Here is a 21,247-nt window from a genome sequence, read left to right on the forward strand (position 1 = left end):
TCACTGCCAAACGTGCTTCAACAAAGTACTGAAAAGGGTCTGAACTGTGATAGAAATGTTTTCACATTTATTTTAAATTAAACTAAAAACCTACTTTCGCTTTGTCAATATGGGGTATTGTGTGGAGATTGATGAGGGGAAAAAAATGTCAAATTGAATCCAATTTTAGAATAAGGCTGTAATATAAAATGTGGAAAAAGTGAAGGGGTCTGAGTACTTTCCGAATGCACCGTAAAGGGAAGCGGGTGCCATTTCGGACACAACCTAGGATTTGTTAACTCTACATGGCTGTAACATACAGAACAACTCTTTGGTACAGGTATATACACACAGACAATTTTATTTTTCAAAATGTCTCATTTTGGATGGGGGGCTCTTATGAACATAATATTACTTAATGAAACCCACAAAACATGAGAAAACCAGTCTCTTATCCGATGAGAATGAATCAATGACAAGGTAGAACAATAACAGATTCTGTACAAACAAGGTGGTGTGGATTTTACTGATCCGAACAGCTAGACAGCCCTCTAAATGAATTTCCTGTGGAGAAGGAGAACTAGAAATCGTTCAGTCAAAAGAGAGTGGAGTGCAACCTACACGTTTGTTCATGTTCGTTTGCCCCATGTGCAACTTCCTAATACAAAACAAAATGCCTTATGGGTGAAGATGTAACACATTAGTACTCTTAGCCTTTATCAGAGGAAAAATCAAGTGGTATCAAGTTATATGACAAAGAAAAGTGGTGGAGGGCACTAGTGACGACAGTTCCTTGATCGTGTTCTGCTCCAGGTCTTGTGCTGGGGTAGAACAAAGCAAGTAGTGGAGGGCACTAGTGACGACAGTTCCTTGATCGTGTTCTGCTCCAGGTCTTGTGCTGGGGTAGAACAAAGCAAGTGGTGGAGGGCACTAGTGACTACAGTTCCTTGATCGTGTTCTGCTCCAGGTCTTGTGCTGGGGTAGAACAAAGCAAGATGGTGGTGGGAATCACAAGTTATCTTACACTACAGCCCCAAAAGTATGTGGACACCTACTCAACAAACATCTCATTCCAAAACCATTAATATGGAGTTGACGTTGCTTCCAGAGGTAGTTTGGAACTCGGTAGTGAGTGTTGCAACCAAGGAAATGATTTTAAACGTGCTTCAGCACTCGGTGGTCCCGTTCTGTGAGTTTGTGTGGCCTACCACTTCGCGGCTGAGCCGTTGTTGCTCCAAGACGTTTCCACAACAACAGCATTTACAGCTGACCGGGGCAGTTCTAGCAGGACAGGGCAGCTCTAGCAGGGCAGAAATTTGACAAAATGACTTTTTGGAAAGATGGCATCCTATGACGGTGCCATGTTGCTCTTCAGTAAGGCCATTCAATCTACTGCCAATGTTTGTCTATGGAGATTGCATGGCTGCATGCTCGATTTTATACACCTGTCAGCATTAGGTGTGGCTGAAATAGCCAAATCCACAAATTTTGAAGGGGTGTCCACATACTTTGTATATATAGTGTACATGGGTGAGAAGTGTACAGAGCACAGACTTATGGACCATCAAAATGATTGGTTTATGGTCAGTGTGGTCTACTGGCTTCTTAAACATCAGTACAAAAGGAAAGAAAAAAGGAGAAACAAATATTTTTTTTAAAAGACAAAGAGTCCTTGATGACAATAAGAACAAAATGTAAGAATACAAACCCAAAATAAATAGCCATCTCAGATGATCCAATTGGAAAGTGATCTATTGCAACAAGTCTCTTGTAAGAGGTTTAATTTGCATCCCGGTGGCCAGATGCCTCCACTAGAGAGTATACATCTAGGGATGTAATTCAGGGATGTGAAACGCTACTTTCACATTTGGAGTCATTTCCCACAGTATTTCCTAACTCCACAACAGTACACATTCTCAGATAAGCACACCTGATTAAACTATTCATCAGGTCCTCAATGAGCTGTATCAGGTGTGTTTGTCCAGGTCTACAACAAAAGGCTGCTGTAGGGCTTACTGGAGGACCGGAGTTGGGCTTACTGGAGGACCGGAGTTGGGCTTACTGGAGGACCGGAGTTGGGCTTACTGGAGGACCGGAGTTGGGCTTACTGGAGGACCGGAGTTGGGCTTACTGGAGGACCGGAGTTGGGCTTACTGGAGGTTACATACTCCTGAACATAGCCCCAGGGTTTTACATTACAGTGGTTGGAAGGTTTCATCAGGGGCAAACCAGGCCGGGCCGCATTCAGCAGGGCAAAACGTTATGGAACGTTCGGATAGAACTCCTTAATGGAGAACAAACATGCCTCAATGACAAGTAGAAAAATTAGTTAAGTCAGCTCCAGTCATTCGAATTAGCTGCAACGTTCAAAAACGTTTGCCGACTGAACAGGCCCTAGGTGTTTTGCATTGCAGTACTGGGGGGCCGTCACTGGGGGGCGATCCAGGGGTGGCGCAGGCAGTCTGCAGCCGTGGCCCTCTTCTCTGGTACCAGCTCCAGCATGGGGAGGAGGAAGTCAGCGAAACAATCAGCCTCCTCTTTGGACCACTCGTACTTATCCTGCAGCACCTCTAGTAACCCCCACGGCTTCAGCTTGGTGATGTGCTTCAGGTCCCCTAGGAAAGAGAAGAGACAGTCAGCCTCAGAGACACATAGAAGGATCAGACAGAGAGAGAGAGACAGCAGTCAGCCAGTCACAGGGTTTCACGTCACCACAGCACACGACAAGACTCACCACCATCACACACACACACACACCACGCAAGACTGTTACTAAAAGCTTTCCTTTAAATTACAGCATACAAGAAAATCCAACCCCAAAAAACTTTGGCACTATGAAATACACGCATAGATTTACAACAAAGGAGAGAAAGGTAATTTAAAAACCTTTACATAACCACTTTTCTTTACCTTTCTTGGTGAAGAAATCCTTGGAATATCTCCCAGCTGTTACGAGTTTGTGTGGGACTTGCCCCAGCAGCTCGATGATCAATGCGATATGGTCTGCACAGACACAACGAGAGGAAAGAGACCAGGGGAAGAGGACGAGACAAACAGTCAGACTTGGTGTGCCAGTCAGTCACAAGCCCACCCTGGGTGAGGGTGAAGGGGTCAGGGGGTCAGTCTGACAGCACTGAGGAACCCGCCTTTTATTTTGGGGGTGTACAATCTCTTTAACTACCTGTCAAACAGTACAAAGACCGCTGCCTAAAACTAAGTAGAGAACACCTTCACATGACAGAGACTGGATTTAAAGTGGTTCTGAGTCTACGTAGTATACAAGTGTTGACATTTGGAATGTAGCAGTTGGGTCTCCTGGTGCTGTCAGAGGACCTTGCCTGCTCTACCTCCCCACACAGTACCGCTGTCAGAGGACCTTGCCTGCTCTACCTCCCCACACAGTACCGCTGTCAGAGGACCTTGCCTGCTCTACCTCCCCACACAGTACTGCTGTCAGAGGACCTTGCCTGCTCTACCTCCCCACACAGTACTGCTGTCAGAGGACCTTGCCTGCTCTACCTCCCCACACAAGAGGACCTTGCCTGCTCTACCTCCCCACACAAGAGGACCTTGCCTGCTCTACCTCCCCACACAGTACTGCTGTCAGAGGACCTTGCCTGCTCTACCTCCCCACACAGTACTGCTGTCAGAGGACCTTGCCTGCTCTACCTCCCCACAGTACCGTACTGCTGCTCTCAGTAGGAGGACCTTGCCTGCTCTACCTCCCCACACAAGAGGACCTTGCCTGCTCTACCTCCCCACACAAGAGGACCTTGCCTGCTCTACCTCCCCACACAAGAGGACCTTGCCTGCTCTACCTCCCCACACAGTACTGCTGTCAGAGGACCTTGCCTGCTCTACCTCCCCACACAGTACTGCTGTCAGAGGACCTTGCCTGCTCTACCTCCCCAGACCCCCCAGTGCTGGCCACAGACACACAGTACCGCTTCTGGTGAACCATTCCTGGGAGAATTTCCCACTCTGTGCATAGAGGTGGGGGAACTCCCCAACAACTTAATAAATCAGAGAGATATAGATATATATAAAAATATATATAATATATATATAATATAATATATATATATAATATAATATATAAATATATATATATATATATAATATATATAAATATATATATATATATATTATATATAATATAATATATAAATATATAATATATATATATATATATATATAATATATATAAATATATATATATATATATATTATATATAATATAATATATAAATATATAATATATATATATATATATATATAATATATATAAATATATATATATATATATATATATATAAAATAATAATATATAAAATAAATATAAATATATATACACATAAAAGAGAGATAGAGACATAAGTGGAGGAAGAGAGAAAGCCAGGAGGAAGCAGAGAGGAAGAAAGAAGCAGAACAGAGCCAAGCGGCAGCATATTTTGGGGCTCCCGAGTGGCGAGGCGGTCTAAGGCACTGCATCTCAGCGCTAGAGGCGCCCTGGTTCGATTCCAGGCTGTATCACAACTGGCCGTGGGGAGGAGGAGGAGAAGGCAGATGACTAGAGGGCGTGGGGAGGAGGAGGCAGATGAGTAGAGGGCGTGGGGAGGAGGAGGCAGATGAGTAGAGGGCGTGGGGAGGAGGAGGCAGATGAGTAGAGGGCGTGGGGAGGAGCGGCAGATGAGTAGAGGGCGTGGGGAGGAGGAGGAGGCGGCAGATGAGTAGAGGGCGTGGGGAGGAGGAGGAGGCGGCAGATGAGTAGAGGGCGTGGGGAGGAGGAGGAGGCAGATGAGTAGAGGGCGTGGGGAGGAGGAGGCAGATGAGTAGAGGGCGTGGGGAGGAGGAGGAGAAGGCAGATGAGTAGAGGGCGTGGGGAGGAGGAGAAGGCAGATGAGTAGAGGGCGTGGGGAGGAGGAGGAGGCAGATGAGTAGAGGGCGTGGGGAGGAGGAGGAGGCAGATGAGTAGAGGGCGTGGGGAGGAGAAGGCAGATGAGTAGAGGGCGTGGGGAGGAGAGGCAGATGAGTAGAGGGCGTGGGGAGGAGAAGGCAGATGAGTAGAGGGCGTGGGGAGGAGGAGGAGGCGGCAGATGAGTAGAGGGGCGTGGGGAGGAGGAGGAGGCAGATGACAGAGGGCGTGGGGAGGGAGGAGGCAGATGAGTAGAGGGCGTCAAGGAGGAGGCAGATGAGTAGAGGGCGTGGGGAGGAGGAGGCAGATGAGTAGAGGGCGTGGGGAGGAGGCGGCAGATGAGTAGAGGGCGTGGGGAGGAGGCGGCAGATGAGTAGAGGGCGTGGGGAGGAGGAGGAGGCGGCAGATGAGTAGAGGGCGTTCCAGGAGGAGGAGGGCGGCAGATGAGTAGAGGGCGTGGGGAGGAGGAGGAGGCAGATGAGTAGAGGGCGTGGGGAGGAGGAGGAGGCAGATGAGTAGAGGGCGTGGGGAGGAGGAGGAGGAGGCAGATGAGTAGAGGGCGTGGGGAGGAGGAGGAGGAGGCAGATGAGTAGAGGGCGTGGGGAGGAGGAGGAGGAGGCAGATGAGTAGAGGGGCGTGGGGAGGAGGAGGAGGATTTTAGATGAGTAGAGGGCGTGGGGAGGAGGAGGAGGAGGCAGATGAGTAGAGGGCGTGGGGAGGAGGAGGAGGCAGATGAGTAGAGGGCGTGGGGAGGAGGAGGAGAAGGCAGATGAGTAGAGGGCGTGGGGAGGAGGAGGAGAAGGCAGATGAGTAGAGGGCGTGGGGAGGAGAAGGCAGATGAGTAGAGGGCGTGGGGAGGAGGAGGCAGATGAGTAGAGGGCGTGGGGAGAGGAGGCAGATGAGTAGAGGGCGTGGGGAGGAGGAGGCAGATGAGTAGAGGGCGTGGGGAGGAGGAGGCAGATGAGTAGAGGGCGTGGGGAGGAGGCAGATGAGTAGAGGGCGTGGGGAGGAGGAGGCAGATGAGTAGAGGGCGTGGGGAGGAGGAGGCAGATGAGTAGAGGGGCGTGGGGAGGAGGAGGCAGATGAGTAGAGGGCGTGGGGAGGAGGCGGCAGATGAGTAGAGGGCGTGGGGAGGAGGAGGAGGCGGCAGATGAGTAGAGGGCGTGGGGAGGAGGAGGCAGAGGGCGTGGGGATGAGGAGGCAGAGGGCGTGGGGAGGAGGAGGCAGAGGCGTGATGAGGAGGCAGAGGGCGTGGGGAGGAGGAGGAGGCAGAGGGCGTGGGGAGGAGGAGGCAGAGGGCGTGGGGAGGAGGAGGCAGAGGGCGTGGGGAGGAGGAGGAGGCAGAGGCGTGGGGAGGAGGAGGCAGAGGGCGTGGGGAGGAGGAGGCAGAGGGCGTGGGGAGGAGGAGGCAGAGGGCGTGGGGAGAGGAGGCAGAGGGCGTGGGGAGGAGGAGGCAGAGGGCGTGGGGAGGAGGAGGAGAGAGGCGTGGGGAGGAGGAGGCAGAGGGCGTGGGGAGGAGGAGGAGGCAGATGAGTAGAGGGCGTGGGGAGGAGGAGGAGGCAGATGAGTAGAGGGCGTGGGGAGGAGGAGGCAGATGAGTAGAGGGCGTGGGGAGGAGGAGGAGGCAGATGAGTAGGGGGCGTGGGGAGGAGGAGGAGGCAGATGAGTAGAGGGCGTGGGGAGGAGGAGGAGGCAGAGGAGTAGAGGGCGTGGGGAGGAGGAGGAGGCAGATGAGTAGAGGGCGTGGGGAGGAGGAGGAGAGGCAGATGAGGAGAGGGCGTGGGGAGGAGGAGGAGGCAGATGAGTAGAGGGCGTGGGGAGGAGGAGAAGGCAGATGAGTAGAGGGCGTGGGGAGGAGGAGGCAGATGAGTAGAGGGCGTGGGGAGGAGGAGGCAGATGAGTAGAGGGCGTGGGGAGGAGGAGGCAGATGAGTAGAGGGCGTGGGGAGGAGGCAGATGAGTAGAGGGCGTGGGGAGGAGGCAGATGAGTAGAGGGCGTGGGGAGGAGGCAGATGAGTAGAGGGCGTGGGGAGGAGGCGGAGGAAGATGAGTAGAGGGCGTGGGGAGGAGGAGGAAGAAGAGTAGAGGGCGTGGGGAGGAGGAGGAGGAGGCAGATGAGTAGAGGGCGTGGGGAGGAGGAGGCAGATGAGTAGAGGGCGTGGGGAGGAGGAGGCAGAAGAGTAGAGGGCGTGGGAAACTGGAGAGGATGTGCAGTGTTGACAGAAATATAGCTCCAGTTGTCACGAGGGGGAAAATAAACACAGGATTGCAGGTAGGTACTCAACATCACATGATCATAGATTTACTCATAACAATAATGTCCAATAAACACACAGCAGGTTATTACGTAGCAGAAAAGCTGTAAAAGAGGCGTGGAAAGGTTAACATAGCAGGTTATTACATAGCAGAAAATCTGTAAAAGAGGGGTGGAAAGGTTCATAATAACAGGTAGCAGGTTTCCTTTGGACTATAAAAAACAACAACAAAATAAACACTTTCAATGTAAAATCTGAACATTACTTTCCAGTCCAAGTCAAGGCTTTAAAATAATCTGGGAAACTGTCCCTTTAGGATTTGACTATAGCTGACATACACAACGTTCTATAGTCAACAACTTCATCGCTCCTATCAAACACATGCTAAAACAATGTGACCAGCTGGCTACAGTAATGAACAGGCCCAGGCTAGCTGACACATGCTAAAACAATGTGACCAGCCGGCTACAGTAATGAACAGGCCCAGGCTAGCTGACACATGCTAAAACAATGTGACCAGCTGGCTACAGTAATGAACAGGCCCAGGCTAGCTGACACATGCTAAAACAATGTGTCCAGATGGCTACAGTAATGAACAGGCCCAGGCTAGCTGACACATGCTAAAACAATGTGACCAGCTGGCTACAGTAATGAACAGGCCCAGGCTAGCTGACACATGCTAAAACAATGTGACCAGCTGGCTACAGTAATGAACAGGCCCAGGCTAGCTGACACATGCTAAAACAATGTGTCCAGATGGCTACAGTAATGAACAGGCCCAGGCTAGCTGACACATGCTAAAACAATGTGACCAGCTGGCTACAGTAATGAACAGGCCCAGGCTAGCTGACACATGCTAAAACAATGTGTCCAGCTGGCTACAGTAATGAACAGGCCCAGGCTAGCTGACACATGCTAAAACAATGTGACCAGCTGGCTACAGTAATGAACAGGCCCAGGCTAGCTGACACATGCTAAAACAATGTGACCAGCTGGCTACAGTAATGAACAGGCCCAGGCTAGCTGACACATGCTAAAACAATGATAGACCAGATGGCTACAGTAATGAACAGGCCCAGGCTAGCTGACACATGCTAAAACAATGTGACCAGCTGGCTACAGTAATGAACAGGCCCAGGCTAGCTGACATGCTAAAACAATGTGTCCAGCTGGCTACAGTAATTAACAGGCCCAGGCTAGCTGACACATGCTAAAACAATGTGTCCAGATGGCTATTAAACCAATGACAAAAATCACTGTAGTCTTTACTGTCAACTAGACTACTAATCAATATTGTACCATGAAATGCATTGCACAGTATTGTACTCACCACCCACTGCATAATGTATAACTCTTGGTTTTTAAATCATTAATGCATTTATGAATATTTAGGACCAAGTAAAATCCCAAAGTGACAAGAAGAGATTGAATGAAAACCTATTAATATTTCGGAAGGCATTTCACAGTATGCAAACGGTTAATGCCAAGAATCCAAAAAAGCTCTTCTCTGTCGGCCAGGGCTCTTCAACCCTGTTCCTGGAGAGCTACCCTCCTGTAGGTTTACACCAGGGCTCTTCAACCCTGTACCTGGAGAGCTACCCTCCTGTAGGTTTACACCAGGGCTCTTCAACCCTGTTCCTGGAGAGCTACCCTCCTGTAGGTTTACACCAGGGCTCTTCAACCCTGTCCCTGTTCCTGAGAGCTACCCTCCTGTAGGTTTACACCAGGGCTCTTCAACCCTGTTCCTGGAGAGCTCTCCTGTAGGTTTACACCAGGGCTCTTCAACCCTGTTCCTGGAGAGCTACCCTCCTGTAGGTTTACACCAGGGCTCTTCAACCCTGTTCCTGGAGAGCTACCCTCCTGTAGGTTCACACCAGGGCTCTTCAACCCTGTTCCTGCTGGCTACCTGTTCTTCTGTTCCTGGAGAACTGTGTCCTGTAGGTTTACACTCCAACCCTGTCCCTGGAGAGCTACCCTCCTGTAGGTTCACACCAGGGCTCTTCAACCCTGTTCCTGGAGAGCTACCCTCCTGTAGGTTTACACCAGGGCTCTTCAACCCTGTCCCTGGAGAGCTACCCTCCTGTAGGTTTACACCAGGGCTCTTCAACCCTGTTCCTGGAGAGCTACCCTCCTGTAGGTTTACACCAGGGCTCTTCAACCCTGTTCCTGGAGAGCTACCCTCCTGTAGGTTCACACCAGGGCTCTTCAACCCTGTTCCTGGAGAGCTACCCTCCTGTAGGTTTACACCAGGGCTCTTCAACCCTGTTCCTGGAGAGCTACCCTCCTGTAGGTTTACACCAGGGCTCTTCAACCCTGTTCCTGGAGAGCTACCCTCCTGTAGGTTCACACCAGGGCTCTTCAACCCTGTTCCTGGAGAGCTACCCTCCTGTAGGTTCACACCAGGGCTCTTCAACCCTGTTCCTGGAGAGCTACCCTCCTGTAGGTTCACACCAGGGCTCTTCAACCCTGTCCCTGGAGAGCCACCCTCCTGTAGGTTTACACCAGGGCTCTCCAACCCTGTCCCTGGAGAGCCACCCTCCTGTAGGTTCACACCAGGGCTCTTCAACCCTGTTCCTGGAGAGCTACCCTCCTGTAGGTTTACACCAGGGCTCTTCAACCCTGTTCCTGGAGAGCTACCCTCCTGTAGGTTTACACTCCAACCCTGTCCCTGGAGAGCTACCCTCCTGTAGGTTCACACCAGGGCTCTTCAACCCTGTCCCTGGAGAGCTACCCTCCTGTAGGTTCACACCAGGGCTCTTCAACCCTGTTCCTGGAGAGCTACCCTCCTGTAGGTTTACACCAGGGCTCTTCAACCCTGTTCCTGGAGAGCTACCCTCCTGTAGGTTCACACCAGGGCTCTTCAACCCTGTTCCTGGAGAGCTACCCTCCTGTAGGTTTACACCAGGGCTCTTCAACCCTGTTCCTGGAGAGCTACCCTCCTGTAGGTTTACACTCCAACCCTGTCCCTGGAGAGCTACCCTCCTGTAGGTTTACACCAGGGCTCTTCAACCCTGTTCCTGGAGAGCTACCCTCCTGTAGGTTTACACTCCAACCCTGTCCCTGGAGAGCTACCCTCCTGTAGGTTCACACCAGGGCTCTTCAACCCTGTTCCTGGAGAGCTACCCTCCTGTAGGTTTACACCAGGGCTCTTCAACCCTGTTCCTGGAGAGCTACCCTCCTGTAGGTTCATCCAGGGTCTCAACCCTGTCCCTGGAGAGATACCCTCCTGTAGGTTCACACTCCAACCCTGTCCCTGGAGAGCTACCCTCCTGTAGGTTCACACTCCAACCCTGTCCCTGGAGAGCTACCCTCCTGTAGGTTCACACCAAGGGTCTCAACCCTGTCCCTGGAGAGCTACCCTCCTGTAGGTTCACACCAGGGCTCTTCAACCCTGTTCCTGGAGAGCTACCCTCCTATAGGTTTACACCAGTGCTCTTCAACCCTGTCCCAGGAGAGCTACCCTCCTGTAGGTTTACACCAGTGCTCTTCAACCCTGTCCCTGGAGAGCTACCCTCCTGTAGGTTTACACCAGGGCTTTTCAACCCTGTCCCTGGAGCTACCCTCCTGTTGGTTTACACCAGGGTTCTTCAACCCTGTTCCTGGAGAGCTACCCTCCTGTAGGTTTACACTCTTCAACCCTGTCCCTGGAGAGCTACCCTTCTGTAGGTTTACACCCGTGCTCTTCAACCCTGTCCCTGGAGAGCTACCCTCCTGTAGGTTTACACCAGGGCTCTTCAACCCTGTCCTGGAGAGATACCCTCCTGTAGGTTTAAACCAGGGCTCTTCAACCCTGTTCCTGGAGAGATACCCTCCTGTAGGTTTACACCAGGGCTCTTCAACCCTGTTCCTGGAGAGCTACCCTCCTGTAGGTTTACACCAGAGCTCTTCAACCCTGTCCCTGGAGAGCTACCCTCCTGTAGGTTTACACTCCAACCCTGTCCCTGGAGAGCTACCCTCCTGTAGGTTTACACCAGGGCTCTTCAACCCTGTCCCTGGAGAGCTACCCTCCTGTAGGTTTTACACTCCAACCCTGTCCCTGGAGAGCTACCCTCCTGTAGGTTTACACCAGGGCTCTTCAACCCTGTTCCTGGAGAGCTACCCTCCTGTAGGTTCACACCAGGGCTCTTCAACCCTGTTCCTGGAGAGATACCCTCCTGTAGGTTTACACTCCAACCCCAGTTGTAAATAACCAGATTCAGCTGATAAGCCAGCTAATTATTAGAATCGGGTATGTAAGATTAGCACAGAGGCAACCTTCTAAAATTAGACTACTAAACATCTATTCAAATCAAGCAGATTAATATTCGGCTGCATAACTACCTTCGTCCCTGGAGTAATCTTCCCCGGAATGAGGCTCAAACAAGTAGTCCCCAGTGGCCAGCTCAAACGCCTGCAGAGAAGGACACAATAAACAACAACAAAACACAGACAGCCTAATGGCAGGAAGCAGACAGTGTACGTGTAGGGAGGAAGATCTTGGAAAGCCATTCTAAATAGGATCTCCTTCTTGTACAGATGTCCCTCTTTCTTCCATCAGAGTCAATTATCTGACTGGCTGACAGCCGTGGTATATCAGACCGTAGAGCACAGGTATGACAAAATATGTATTTTTACTGCTCTAATTACATTGGGAACCAGTTTATAACAGCAGTAAGGCTCCTCAGCGGTTTGTGGTATATGGCCAATGTATCCAGGCACTCCGCGTTGCGTCGTACGTAAGAACAGCCATTAGCCGTGGTATATTGGCCATATACCACACCCCCTCACGGCTTATTGCTTAATTATCCCAAGTGGGGAAATTCACATGGCTAGTAAAAAGGGAATTCTAGTCCGTCGTAGCGTCGCAATCCATCCAAGACTGCATCCAATTACAGCAAGGAAATGACTAAATGAATGTCTTCTACTTTCTGTTTATTTACTGGTTTTAAAAATGTTGTTTTATTTGAATGTAAAGTGTGTTGTTGTCCAGTCTTACCATGCAGGCTGTACTCCATATGTCAGCTGGTGTGTTGTAGCCAGACCCTATGAGCACCTCTAGAGAACGGTACTGTCTCGTCTGGATGTCTTCCGTAAAGTGCTTGTGCTGCGGAGTAGAGAGAAAGGGGCAAGGGGGAGCCAGGTCAATGAGAGTGCTGTTGCAGAACTGGGCTCAAGCAGTGTTTAAAACATTTTTAAAAATTACTTCCACATTTGATTGAGCCTGTATAGAGCGGCAGCTGGGGTGGAGTTCAGATTTTTTTTTTTTTTTTGGGGGGGGTTATTCCATTGGCAAAGCAAGCAGGTAGGCGACATGAATGACGGGCAAAAGACTTAAGCAGGAAATCCCTTAGGTCATCTCACCAGCCAGCAGGCGTTGCCCAGGTCTGCTATCTTGACCTTCAGTCTGTCTGCGTTGAGTGGCTCCAGAGGGTTCACCAGGAGGTTCCCCGCTGCTAATTTGGCTGTATATAGAGATAGAGATAGAGATAGAGATAGAGAGAGAGAGAGAGAGAGAGACAGAGAGAGACAGAGACAGAGAGACAGAGAGACAGAGAGACAGAGAGAGACAGAGAAACTCAGTAACCTGCCATTACAACACTGATCTGACCGTCAAATAAAGAAGGAATAGAACAACGTACTGTACTATAGTCGACGCCCACACCAAAATCTAATTAGCATAATAATAAAAAATCTGCCCGTTTAAATATACAGATATGTGATTTTTGATACCCGTCTTCTCACCATCCTTCAGACTCTCCTGTTCTCCTCCATACTGGACGTTCTCCAGCGCCTCCTCTCCACGACTCCTGCCCTGCGCCTCCTCTGTGGCCTCCTCTCCACGACTCCTGCCCTGCGCCTCCTCTGTGACTTCCACTTGACTCCTGCCCTGATTCTTCTGCTCCTCTGACGATAGCTCCTCCAGGCCGCCAAAGCTTTTCGTCTCAGTCTCGGATGCTTTAGTCTTTATTTCAGCCTCCTTCCTGGTCAGTGCTCCACTCCCCTCCTCACTCTCTGGGGTATCCGGGGACACCAGGCCGTTATACACGGGTTGAGGTGGTGGAGACTCCTGAAGAAGAGGACAATCCCCTGTTTGGTCTACGTTACCGTTGTGTTGGTCTTGCTCTCTCCACTGTGCCTTCCTCTCCTCCGTTTCATTGTCGTCTGCCTCAGGATGAAGGCCGTTACAGTTCACTTCTGCGTCTGTTATTATCCCTTCTGGTCCTAACCACGTCACCTCCGCACCCGCAATGCATCCTGGGTAAATGAGAAAATAACACTAGATCTAGTGGAGGCTGGACTAGTAGTTCCCTTCTAATTAGTCTAATTCTGTGTTCTTAATCCTAATCTGGGAGACCCAACTGGGTGTGCAGGCTTGTGTCCCAGCTCAGCTGGTTCAACTAATCAAGGGCTTGATAATTAGTAGATTAGTTGATGCATCACTGCTGAGCAAAAGGCCTGTACAGCCCAGTGTGGATCTCCAGGCCCATGATTGAAAAATACTAACGTCCCCTTGAGTGACAAAGTAGTATTGAATTGAATTACAGAAAGTCACCTGCTGTGTCTTGGCTGGCTACTTCCTGCAAGGAGACTTGTCCGAGAGGAGCACGATATGGCCGCTGCTGCTTGGGAGACTCCGGATCCTCCTCTTCATCATCCTCCTCCTCCTCCTCCCTCTCCGGAGCCTTCTCCATCTCCTCCAGATCCAGAATGCACTTCTCCAACAGCTCCGCCTGACGCTTCTGCTTCTTCTTTAATTTCTTCTTCTTGTTCTTGGACATTTTGGTCGTCTGGAGAGGCGGAAGCAGGACAGACAGGACTGACGTCAACAGGGTTTACTGAATACAATAGCTACTGGTTTTGGTTGCAGTAGCACAGTAACACTGAATGGCTGAAATTGTAAGAAAAAGGCAATGAGTGAAAAGGGGAGACTTACTGCTTTTGGAGCTGGAGCTGTGCTGACTGAAAATAGAACAGAGTCAAATCAACATACTTCTGTACACCGAAGCACCATATTTTGGGGAACTTTTGCGCGAGTGCTGTTGTCTTTCTGTCGGCGTCTGTGCGGTGCATGGACTTAACCCTTACCTGCGGACCCTGAGGGAGGGGGAGCCCCTGCTTTCTGCCACTCTGTAGCCTCTGCTGCCAGCCTCCTCACGTATGGCTCATTCACCGTCAACAAGATGTTCTCTGGCTTGATGTCAGTGTGGATGATCTCACACTTGGTGTGAAGGTAGTCCAACCCCTGGAGAACCTGCAATATGGGCCCCAATTATTTTATTTAACTAGGCAAGTCAGTTAAGAACAAATTCTTATTTAGAATGACGTCCTAGCCCGGCCCAACCCTCCCCTAACCCAGACACCGCCACACTATGGGACTCCTGATTACGGCCGGGTTGTGATACAGCCCGGGATCGAACCAGGGCGGGCTGTATTGACGCCTCTAGAGCCTCAGACTGCTGCACCACTCAGTAATATCAAATCAAATGTATTTATAAAGCCCTTCGTACATCAGCTGATATCTCAAAGTGCTGTACAGAAACCCAGCCTAAAACCTCAAACAGCAAGCAATGCAGGTGTAGAAGCACCCTCGCCGCAGTCATCCCCTCACCCTAGTAGTCCCATATTGCCATCCCTCTTGGTCATTGGTCAAGGAAGTCTGGAAATCAATTTCCCTTCAGACAGAGGTCATGTGATAGTTTAAGTAGATAAGACATAAAAATAAAAAAAAAATAGGACTGAATCGTTTTTTAAATGAATCTTTACACGGTCAATGAGGTGAAGGATCAGTAGCGGGGTTGGTGCCAATTCAATTTCAATTCATTGCTTTTCAACGGAGGAAATAAGGAATCTTCGTTCACTTGCTGAATTGATATGGAACTGACCCCAATCCTGATCCGTAACAAGGTCTAGGATTAGGTTTGGATAGCCACGGTATGGAGGACTACGTCCTGTGGTATTACCTGTCGTATGATGGTCTTGACGCAGGGCAGAGGAAGGCCCTGGTAGTTGGACTTGATGATCCACTTCAGTAGGTGGTGCCCCAGCACCTCGAACACCATGCACACATGAGTCCCGTTGACACCGGAGATCTTGAAGTCATCCAGTAGCTGAACCACCATCTCCCTCTTGGGATCGTCAGGGTCTGTGTTTCTCACCTACGAAACACACAAAAAAACAAAACAGGAAATATATATATTTTTTTATCAGAACAAAATGTCTGAAAGGAAACGGTGAACAAAGGGACAAGGAAGAAAATGTAGCATTTTTACAGATGAAAATATCAGGCTGACGTCATGCTGGTGAGTATGATTGACCAAGTTAATACTCACAGATCTGAGCAGTTTGATCTCATCTACAGCCGTCTCTGTGTAATGCTCTGCACTCTTCACCACTTTCATAGCCACAAACCTCTTCACCCTACAAAACAAACAGTCAGTCAGTAAGTCAGGCTGACACAGAAGACAATGTATGTTTGATTCGATGCAATATAGGATTATTTCAGCAACAACAACAAAAAAGTTGATTTAACAAATACTGCTTCTGGTATTGTGAAGATGTGTTGATCAGAATCTAGTGTGATGCAGTCTCAGGCCTTCACAGACAATGATATGAGAAGTGATCTTACTGAATGTCCCAAGCCAGCCACACAGTGGAGAAGTGTCCCCAGCCCAGCTTCCTGATCACATGGTACCTCCCATTGAACAGGTCTCCTATCTTTACATGGTGGTAGCCACCTAGTCACGCAGCAGAGGGAGATACAGAACATCATTCAAACGAGTCATTGGCTCAGCCCTAAAGTCAAAAATAACCTAAATAAGCATGTAGACTATTGTTGACTCCCAAGTTAATGTATTATAACTAGAGAGGCCTAATAATGAAATAACATTATACTTTTAAAAAGTCATAAAATTAGTTGGTTGACTTTTCCAACTTTAAACTCTTGGCTCTGCTTGAAACCAGTGGCAAGTTTCACATATTAGGAAAGAACGTTCTGGTCAGTTCTATCCACACAGCCAGAACTCAGAAAGAAAGCAGACACCGCAGGAACTCCCTAAAGACTAGCTGGGGCACTTCATCATTGTCTCACCCTCGCCGCAGTCGTCCCCTCACCCTCGCCGCAGTCATCCCCTCACCCTCGCCGCAGTCATACCCTCGGCGCAGTCATCCCCTCACCAGTCATCCCCTCACCCTCGCCGCAGTCATCCCCTCACCAGTCATCCCCTCACCCTCGCAGCAGTCATCCCCTCACCCTCGCAGCAGTCATCCCCTCACCCTTGCAGTAGTCATTGGGATCCTCCTGCTCCTCATCATCAGAGCCTAAGATCTCCTCAGGCTCATCTGGTTCCTGGGGAGAGGCCTCTGGCTGGGGCTGCTGCTGGGGTGCTGCACCCCTGGGGTGGGCTGTCTGTCTGGATGGAGGACACGCATAACAATGGTTAGAGACCTTCTTCCTGAGCACTTGGCACAGCCTGTACTGTTCAGTGTTCAACTTTTCCCGCTTTCCTTAAAAATCACTAGTGGAACTCGTTTCAATAATATATTTTCAGTCACAGAAAATAGTACATGACAAAACATTCCGGTATTTCTGGAAGACCTACTAATGTATATTACTAATGGATGATATGTTGTTGTATAACAGCGCAGTATCAGATCGACATTCTATAACCATCTTTCCAGAGAAAACGTGACATTTTTACAAGAAACGAGTGATACTTGCATGGCATTTAATACAGGACTGTCACCCTTTCCATTCACGACATCTCACAGTAGAGTGACAGCCCACTAACTGTAAGGGATAATCAATGTGTGTGTGTGTAGGGGGGGGCTAGGCGTTCTATGGAAAATAATGAACAATATTCCACTGAGTTGCATTATTTTCTAGAGAACGCATAGAGCACCGAGGTGATTATGCCTTTTATACCATGGCTATAACTTTAACACATTTGCGTCTAGAAATGTGTTCAACATCCACTGAAGTAGCTAGAACGTTTAACTAGATACAGCTACCGTAGTTGCCTTGGTAACCAAACCAACATACTTGCTAGTTTAGCTAACCAAACCATCAGTCCTATAGCTTGCCATTATGAAAATGTAATTCAACAACGCCAATGATGTTTTCAATTCGGCTTTTGCTTTCAAAAGCAGACCCAAACATGTAAGAATGAACTATAGGCATTGAGTTCTACCGTGAAATATACTGTGTTATTTTAGCAATAAGGCATGAGGGGTTGTGGTATATGGTCAATATACTATGGCTAAGGGCTGTTCTTAGGCAAGACGCATCACCGAGTGCCTGGACACAGCCCTTAGCTGTGGTATATTGGCCATATACCACAAACCCATGAGTTGCCTTATTGCGATTATAAACTGATTACCAACTTAATTAGAGCAGCAAAAATAAATGTTTTGTCATACCTTTGGTATATGGTCTGATATACCACGGCTGTCAGCCAATCAGCATTCAGGGATCTAACCACCCAGTTTATAAAGGGAAATAATGCACACTCTAGAATGCCCTTCAAACCAATCAGATGTGAGGGGGATGCTGATATATCCCCCAAACACCGGCTTTGAGGGCATTATGACTTACATATGCAAATATTTAAACAAATATTTACATATTTTCATTAAAAACATTTTGATAAATATATTCATACCAATTCATCCTTCCACAATATAAAGTTCCAACACAAATCGTTACCCAAGCCGGCTGGTCGTTCGTTCTATCGGTTTGGTTGCCAGAGACGCGATGCGACCCAGTCGTTTGTTCTAAATATTCCATTGCCATACTGGCTGGCAACGACCTTATCCCTTGCATTGCTAGATAGCCAACTATGGCTAACTTAGTCACATCAAAAAGTGCAGCCAGAATAACAGCAAAGCAGTGCATTTGCATAAGCTGTTTTCTAGTGACATTTATTTTGATACATCCGTAACAATGAGCTAGCCTGGCATAGAAAACGTGCTCTCTAGTCAAGACACTGTTGTTCAGAGGAGCTAGTCAACAACACAGCTAACACAATCACTTCAAACTGAAGCGGGAAAGCAAACTAGCTACACTTGATTTAATTTGACCTGTTTTCCATTGATAGTTCTTTGAATATATCCATAAAAATGATGCCGATTGATGGCTGGCTGACAAAAGCTGCCTACCTAAATGTCTCATCCCAACAAGATTATTACTGTGGGACAACCGGCGATCGAATTTGAATATTGAAACAATGTTGCAAATGCCAGACAGACAGCAAGGTTTATACAAATCTCTGCTGTTGAAAAGTAAAATGTTAGTTTAGATGATTTTTAATCTAGAGATCAAGTTTATAAATTGCCTGGCTGGGCTGATGAGACAGTGGATTGCGCAGTCAGATCGGCTAAATTTATGGCGTTGTAATGCCTGTTGTAATTTGTGGACTAGACACCAGCTGGAATGCGGTTTTAACCAATCAGCATTCAGGATTAGACCCACCCATTGCATAATCCTCTATAAAACAACGTTCACACATATGATATGTACGAATCCATCGTTTTGAAGGACAACATTCACTGGAGTCATTTTGCTTATGTAATGTTAAAAACGTGATTTATGAATGATTTAGCATTGTTTAGGTCAGCAAAAGGAGGAACTGACAAACGAATAACAACTTCAAGGGCAGGGCGTTTTCCCTTATCCATAACGTTATGCTTCAGCTGGCCCGTGCTGAGGACTTCATCGTTCTCCTGCTGCTCTAAATAGCAGCACAACAGCTAGGCATTACATAATATCGGGCCTACAGAAAGGATGTCTGCTGGCATAGTGTGGGTTGGCTTGGCTGTTGGGTAAACCACAAAGATCTCAATCTGTTCCACAGGAACATTAACTAAAATACTCAACATCATTCAGAATATTGAAAATGGGTGTTATAGGATTTTTTTTTTTAGGTATATTTTTGTTCAGGGCAGGCCCAAGTGTCACCTACATTTGTACTAAACTTTGTGTAGGTGCTACTCAAAATCAGGCCCCCGAGGCCAGTTACACTTCTGCCAGCTTTCAATCTCGCTTCCTACTTAGGGACTGATTTAGTGTAGGCCTAGGACACCATTTAACTGTGTGCAAATTAACAATCCGATGGAAACAAAACCCAGAAGTGCTTTGTCGCCCCAGGAGTAGCCCTGCTCTATGCATTCAGATGTCCATATCTACCTTAGACGTGTCGTGGTCACACTCACACGATACCATACACTGATGTGATGGCAAGTTTGTGTCACCATGTAAATATTGACGTTATTAGCTCATTACATTCCTAGATATGCTGCATTCCTTCTGACTACAGAGAATAAAACCAGACACACTCAAAGCCAACCAATTAACTGCTGCTATGGAAACGAGGGACAGGTGCCATCTAAAGTCTTTTCACGAAACTTCACACAACAACAACAACAACAACAACAACAAAAAACATTCATTGCATTTTTCATACAACATCTCATATAGTTTCATTCCTAAATAAAGAATTAGCTGGTGTTTATGATATGTGGTAGAACACGGATGTACTTCGAGTTTGACAGGCAACTGACAATTTATTAAAAACTAAAAATACACGACATCACGACATCTGCCGCAAGTGAAGTCTGGTAGTAAATTGTGTCTCTCGTCGACATGCCGGACCACAGTCGGTCCTTTTTCAGGACCCAATGGAAACGTGATTCAATGCTTATGGGTCAAACTAAAATGTCCTGTGTCAAATGTAGCGAGACATGCTAACAGTACACTACACAATTACTCACTTCTTGCTCGACTTCTTTGCTTTCGCCCTCTTCTTCCTTGCTTGAAGTGCTAGAACTGTAAATGCAAAATTTTATTTTTTAAAAACAACACATTTATTCAATGTCTAGCTAACTTAACTATCCCATTTCTGGTGAACCCGTATTTTAGGAGCTATATGTTTCTTCATCTGGGTTGAACGTTATGTGCTAGCTAGCTAACGTTAGTTAGCCAAAGACATTTGAAAGCTGGCTGAGGTATTATCAAATAAATGATTAGCTAGCTAACGTTAGCAAACATTTGTTAGCCATTGTCGCAGAAACCAGAATGAAATTCAATTCTGGTTCGTATTTACATAAGTGAAGATAGTGATTGAAAATATTCAGCAACGTCCTCTTTTTAAAAACAGGAAGAGCCACTGAGATGTTTGGCACCAACGCTCACTGAAGATCTGTCGTATAAATATTGCATTATTCCCTCCACGTTTACTCAATTACTTTTTTTTCCATGAAAAGCACATGAAATAGAAGCAGTTAGACATGATTGTAGGGTCAGGTTGACGGTGTTAATTAGTTAGTAAAAAAAGGTAGCTAGCTGAGCCAATGCGTTCAGCTTAGCAAGAGATGCAGTTCCACAAAACACTTCGTACATAAAGATTGTCGATATAATGAACTGTCACTTTTTTTTTAAAAACGACATCCATTGACATTTGTAAATTATATGTTAACACACAACTGATTAAACGTTTGTATTTTGTGTCTTTATGAAGATTACCTTTTCTCTCCATGTTGGATCTGGTAGTTTCAGAGACGTTCGTTCTGCCAGCAGCACAAACGATGACGTCACTCTGGTATGGCAATGAGGAAACCTTCAGATTAAAAGCCCGCGTTTCAACATTGCAACGTCAATAACTGACTTTTAAAAAATTATTTTATCCAACTTTTTAATTTTTTATATTAAGGCCCAGTGCAGTCAAAATACGTTTTTCCTTGGTTTTATGTATAATTCTACAGCAGCTGATAAAACTATAATACTGTAAAAGCTTGAAAAAGTTCAGTGCTATTTGCTGATACAGCTGGTTGAAAATACAATCTACACAGGGCCTTCTAAATCAGCAGGTTTACATGGGTAGGAGTTTCAGCTTTACATGGTGACATTGGCGTGATAAATTGGTTAATAGACAAATAACAAAGAATTCCAAACCTCTCCGCCAGTAACTACTAGTTATATCTATATTTTCTCTTTATTATTTATCTTCATATGACAAGGATTAAAAAGGATTTGCTAGTAGACTTGAGTCACGATGATGACTGCTAGCTAAATGAAAGTACGATGTTGACATGATCAGTCCAATCAAAGCTACTGTACATATAACGTG

The 21,247-nt window shown here is 47.6% G+C and overlaps 2 protein-coding genes and 1 long non-coding RNA gene across 11 annotated transcripts; 1 reads left to right on the top strand and 2 right to left on the bottom strand.

Annotated features, from left to right (window-relative positions):
- Window positions 1–322: 322 nt before the first annotated feature.
- Window positions 323–21,137, bottom strand: LOC118373201 (SRSF protein kinase 1-like). 4 transcript variants are annotated; one of them, XR_008082438.1, is made up of 16 exons: window positions 20,644–20,775; window positions 19,893–19,947; window positions 16,401–16,537; window positions 15,754–15,862; window positions 15,458–15,545; window positions 15,089–15,283; window positions 14,214–14,379; window positions 14,062–14,087; window positions 13,681–13,915; window positions 12,858–13,382; window positions 12,489–12,589; window positions 12,124–12,231; window positions 11,469–11,538; window positions 2,890–2,982; window positions 1,688–2,594; window positions 323–954 (listed from the first exon to the last, which is right to left on the bottom strand). XR_008082438.1 is itself a non-coding variant. In XM_035759287.2 (16 exons), the coding sequence occupies exons 2-16, from the start codon at window positions 20,654–20,656 to the stop codon at window positions 2,407–2,409; spliced, it is 2,109 nt and encodes a 702-aa protein (XP_035615180.1). In that variant the 5' UTR covers window positions 20,657–20,716; window positions 21,073–21,137; the 3' UTR covers window positions 323–2,406. The 4 variants fall into 4 exon arrangements, 3 of the variants coding, with proteins under 3 accessions (XP_035615180.1, XP_035615179.1, XP_035615181.1); XM_035759287.2 differs by adding an exon at window positions 21,073–21,137 and having other exon boundaries at window positions 323–2,594; window positions 20,644–20,716; XM_035759286.2 differs by having other exon boundaries at window positions 323–2,594.
- LOC127912423 (uncharacterized) lies at window positions 2,991–3,998 on the bottom strand. Its single transcript, XR_008082440.1, has 3 exons — window positions 3,784–3,998; window positions 3,549–3,634; window positions 2,991–3,484 (listed from the first exon to the last, which is right to left on the bottom strand). It is a non-coding gene; the product is annotated as an uncharacterized LOC127912423 (long non-coding RNA).
- LOC127912422 (uncharacterized) lies at window positions 8,278–11,460 on the top strand. Of its 6 annotated transcripts, XM_052481587.1 has the most exons (6): window positions 8,278–8,757; window positions 9,184–9,795; window positions 9,890–10,093; window positions 10,231–10,332; window positions 11,069–11,111; window positions 11,258–11,460. In XM_052481587.1, exons 1-6 carry the CDS (start codon window positions 8,616–8,618, stop codon window positions 11,331–11,333), a joined length of 1,179 nt encoding a protein of 392 aa, XP_052337547.1. In that variant the 5' UTR covers window positions 8,278–8,615; the 3' UTR covers window positions 11,334–11,460. The 6 variants fall into 6 exon arrangements, with proteins under 6 accessions (XP_052337547.1, XP_052337546.1, XP_052337551.1 ...); XM_052481586.1 differs by lacking the exon at window positions 11,069–11,111 and having other exon boundaries at window positions 11,207–11,460; XM_052481591.1 differs by lacking the exon at window positions 10,231–10,332 and having other exon boundaries at window positions 9,890–9,991.
- Window positions 21,138–21,247: the final 110 nt, after the last annotated feature.

Source organism: Oncorhynchus keta, chromosome 27 (genome assembly GCF_023373465.1).
Source record: "Oncorhynchus keta strain PuntledgeMale-10-30-2019 chromosome 27, Oket_V2, whole genome shotgun sequence".
Taxonomy (NCBI): Eukaryota; Metazoa; Chordata; class Actinopteri; order Salmoniformes; family Salmonidae; genus Oncorhynchus; species Oncorhynchus keta.

Coding starts and splice junctions, on each gene's coding strand:
- LOC127912422 (XM_052481586.1), top strand. CDS start 8,616: ATGCAAACGGTTAATGCCAAGAATCCAAAAAAGCTCTTCTCTGTCGGC. Junction 9,796..9,889: donor GGAGAGCTACCCTCCTGTAG/GTTTACACTCCA, acceptor ACCCTCCTGTAG/GTTCACACCAGGGCTCTTCA. Junction 10,333..11,206: donor GGAGAGCTACCCTCCTGTAG/GTTCATCCAGGG, acceptor ACCCTCCTGTAG/GTTTACACCAGGGCTCTTCA.
- LOC118373201 (XM_035759287.2), bottom strand. Junction 13,916..14,061: donor CAGCTCCAGCTCCAAAAGCA/GTAAGTCTCCCC, acceptor CCGCCTCTCCAG/ACGACCAAAATGTCCAAGAA. Junction 2,595..2,889: donor GGATTTCTTCACCAAGAAAG/GTAAAGAAAAGT, acceptor TCTCTTTCCTAG/GGGACCTGAAGCACATCACC.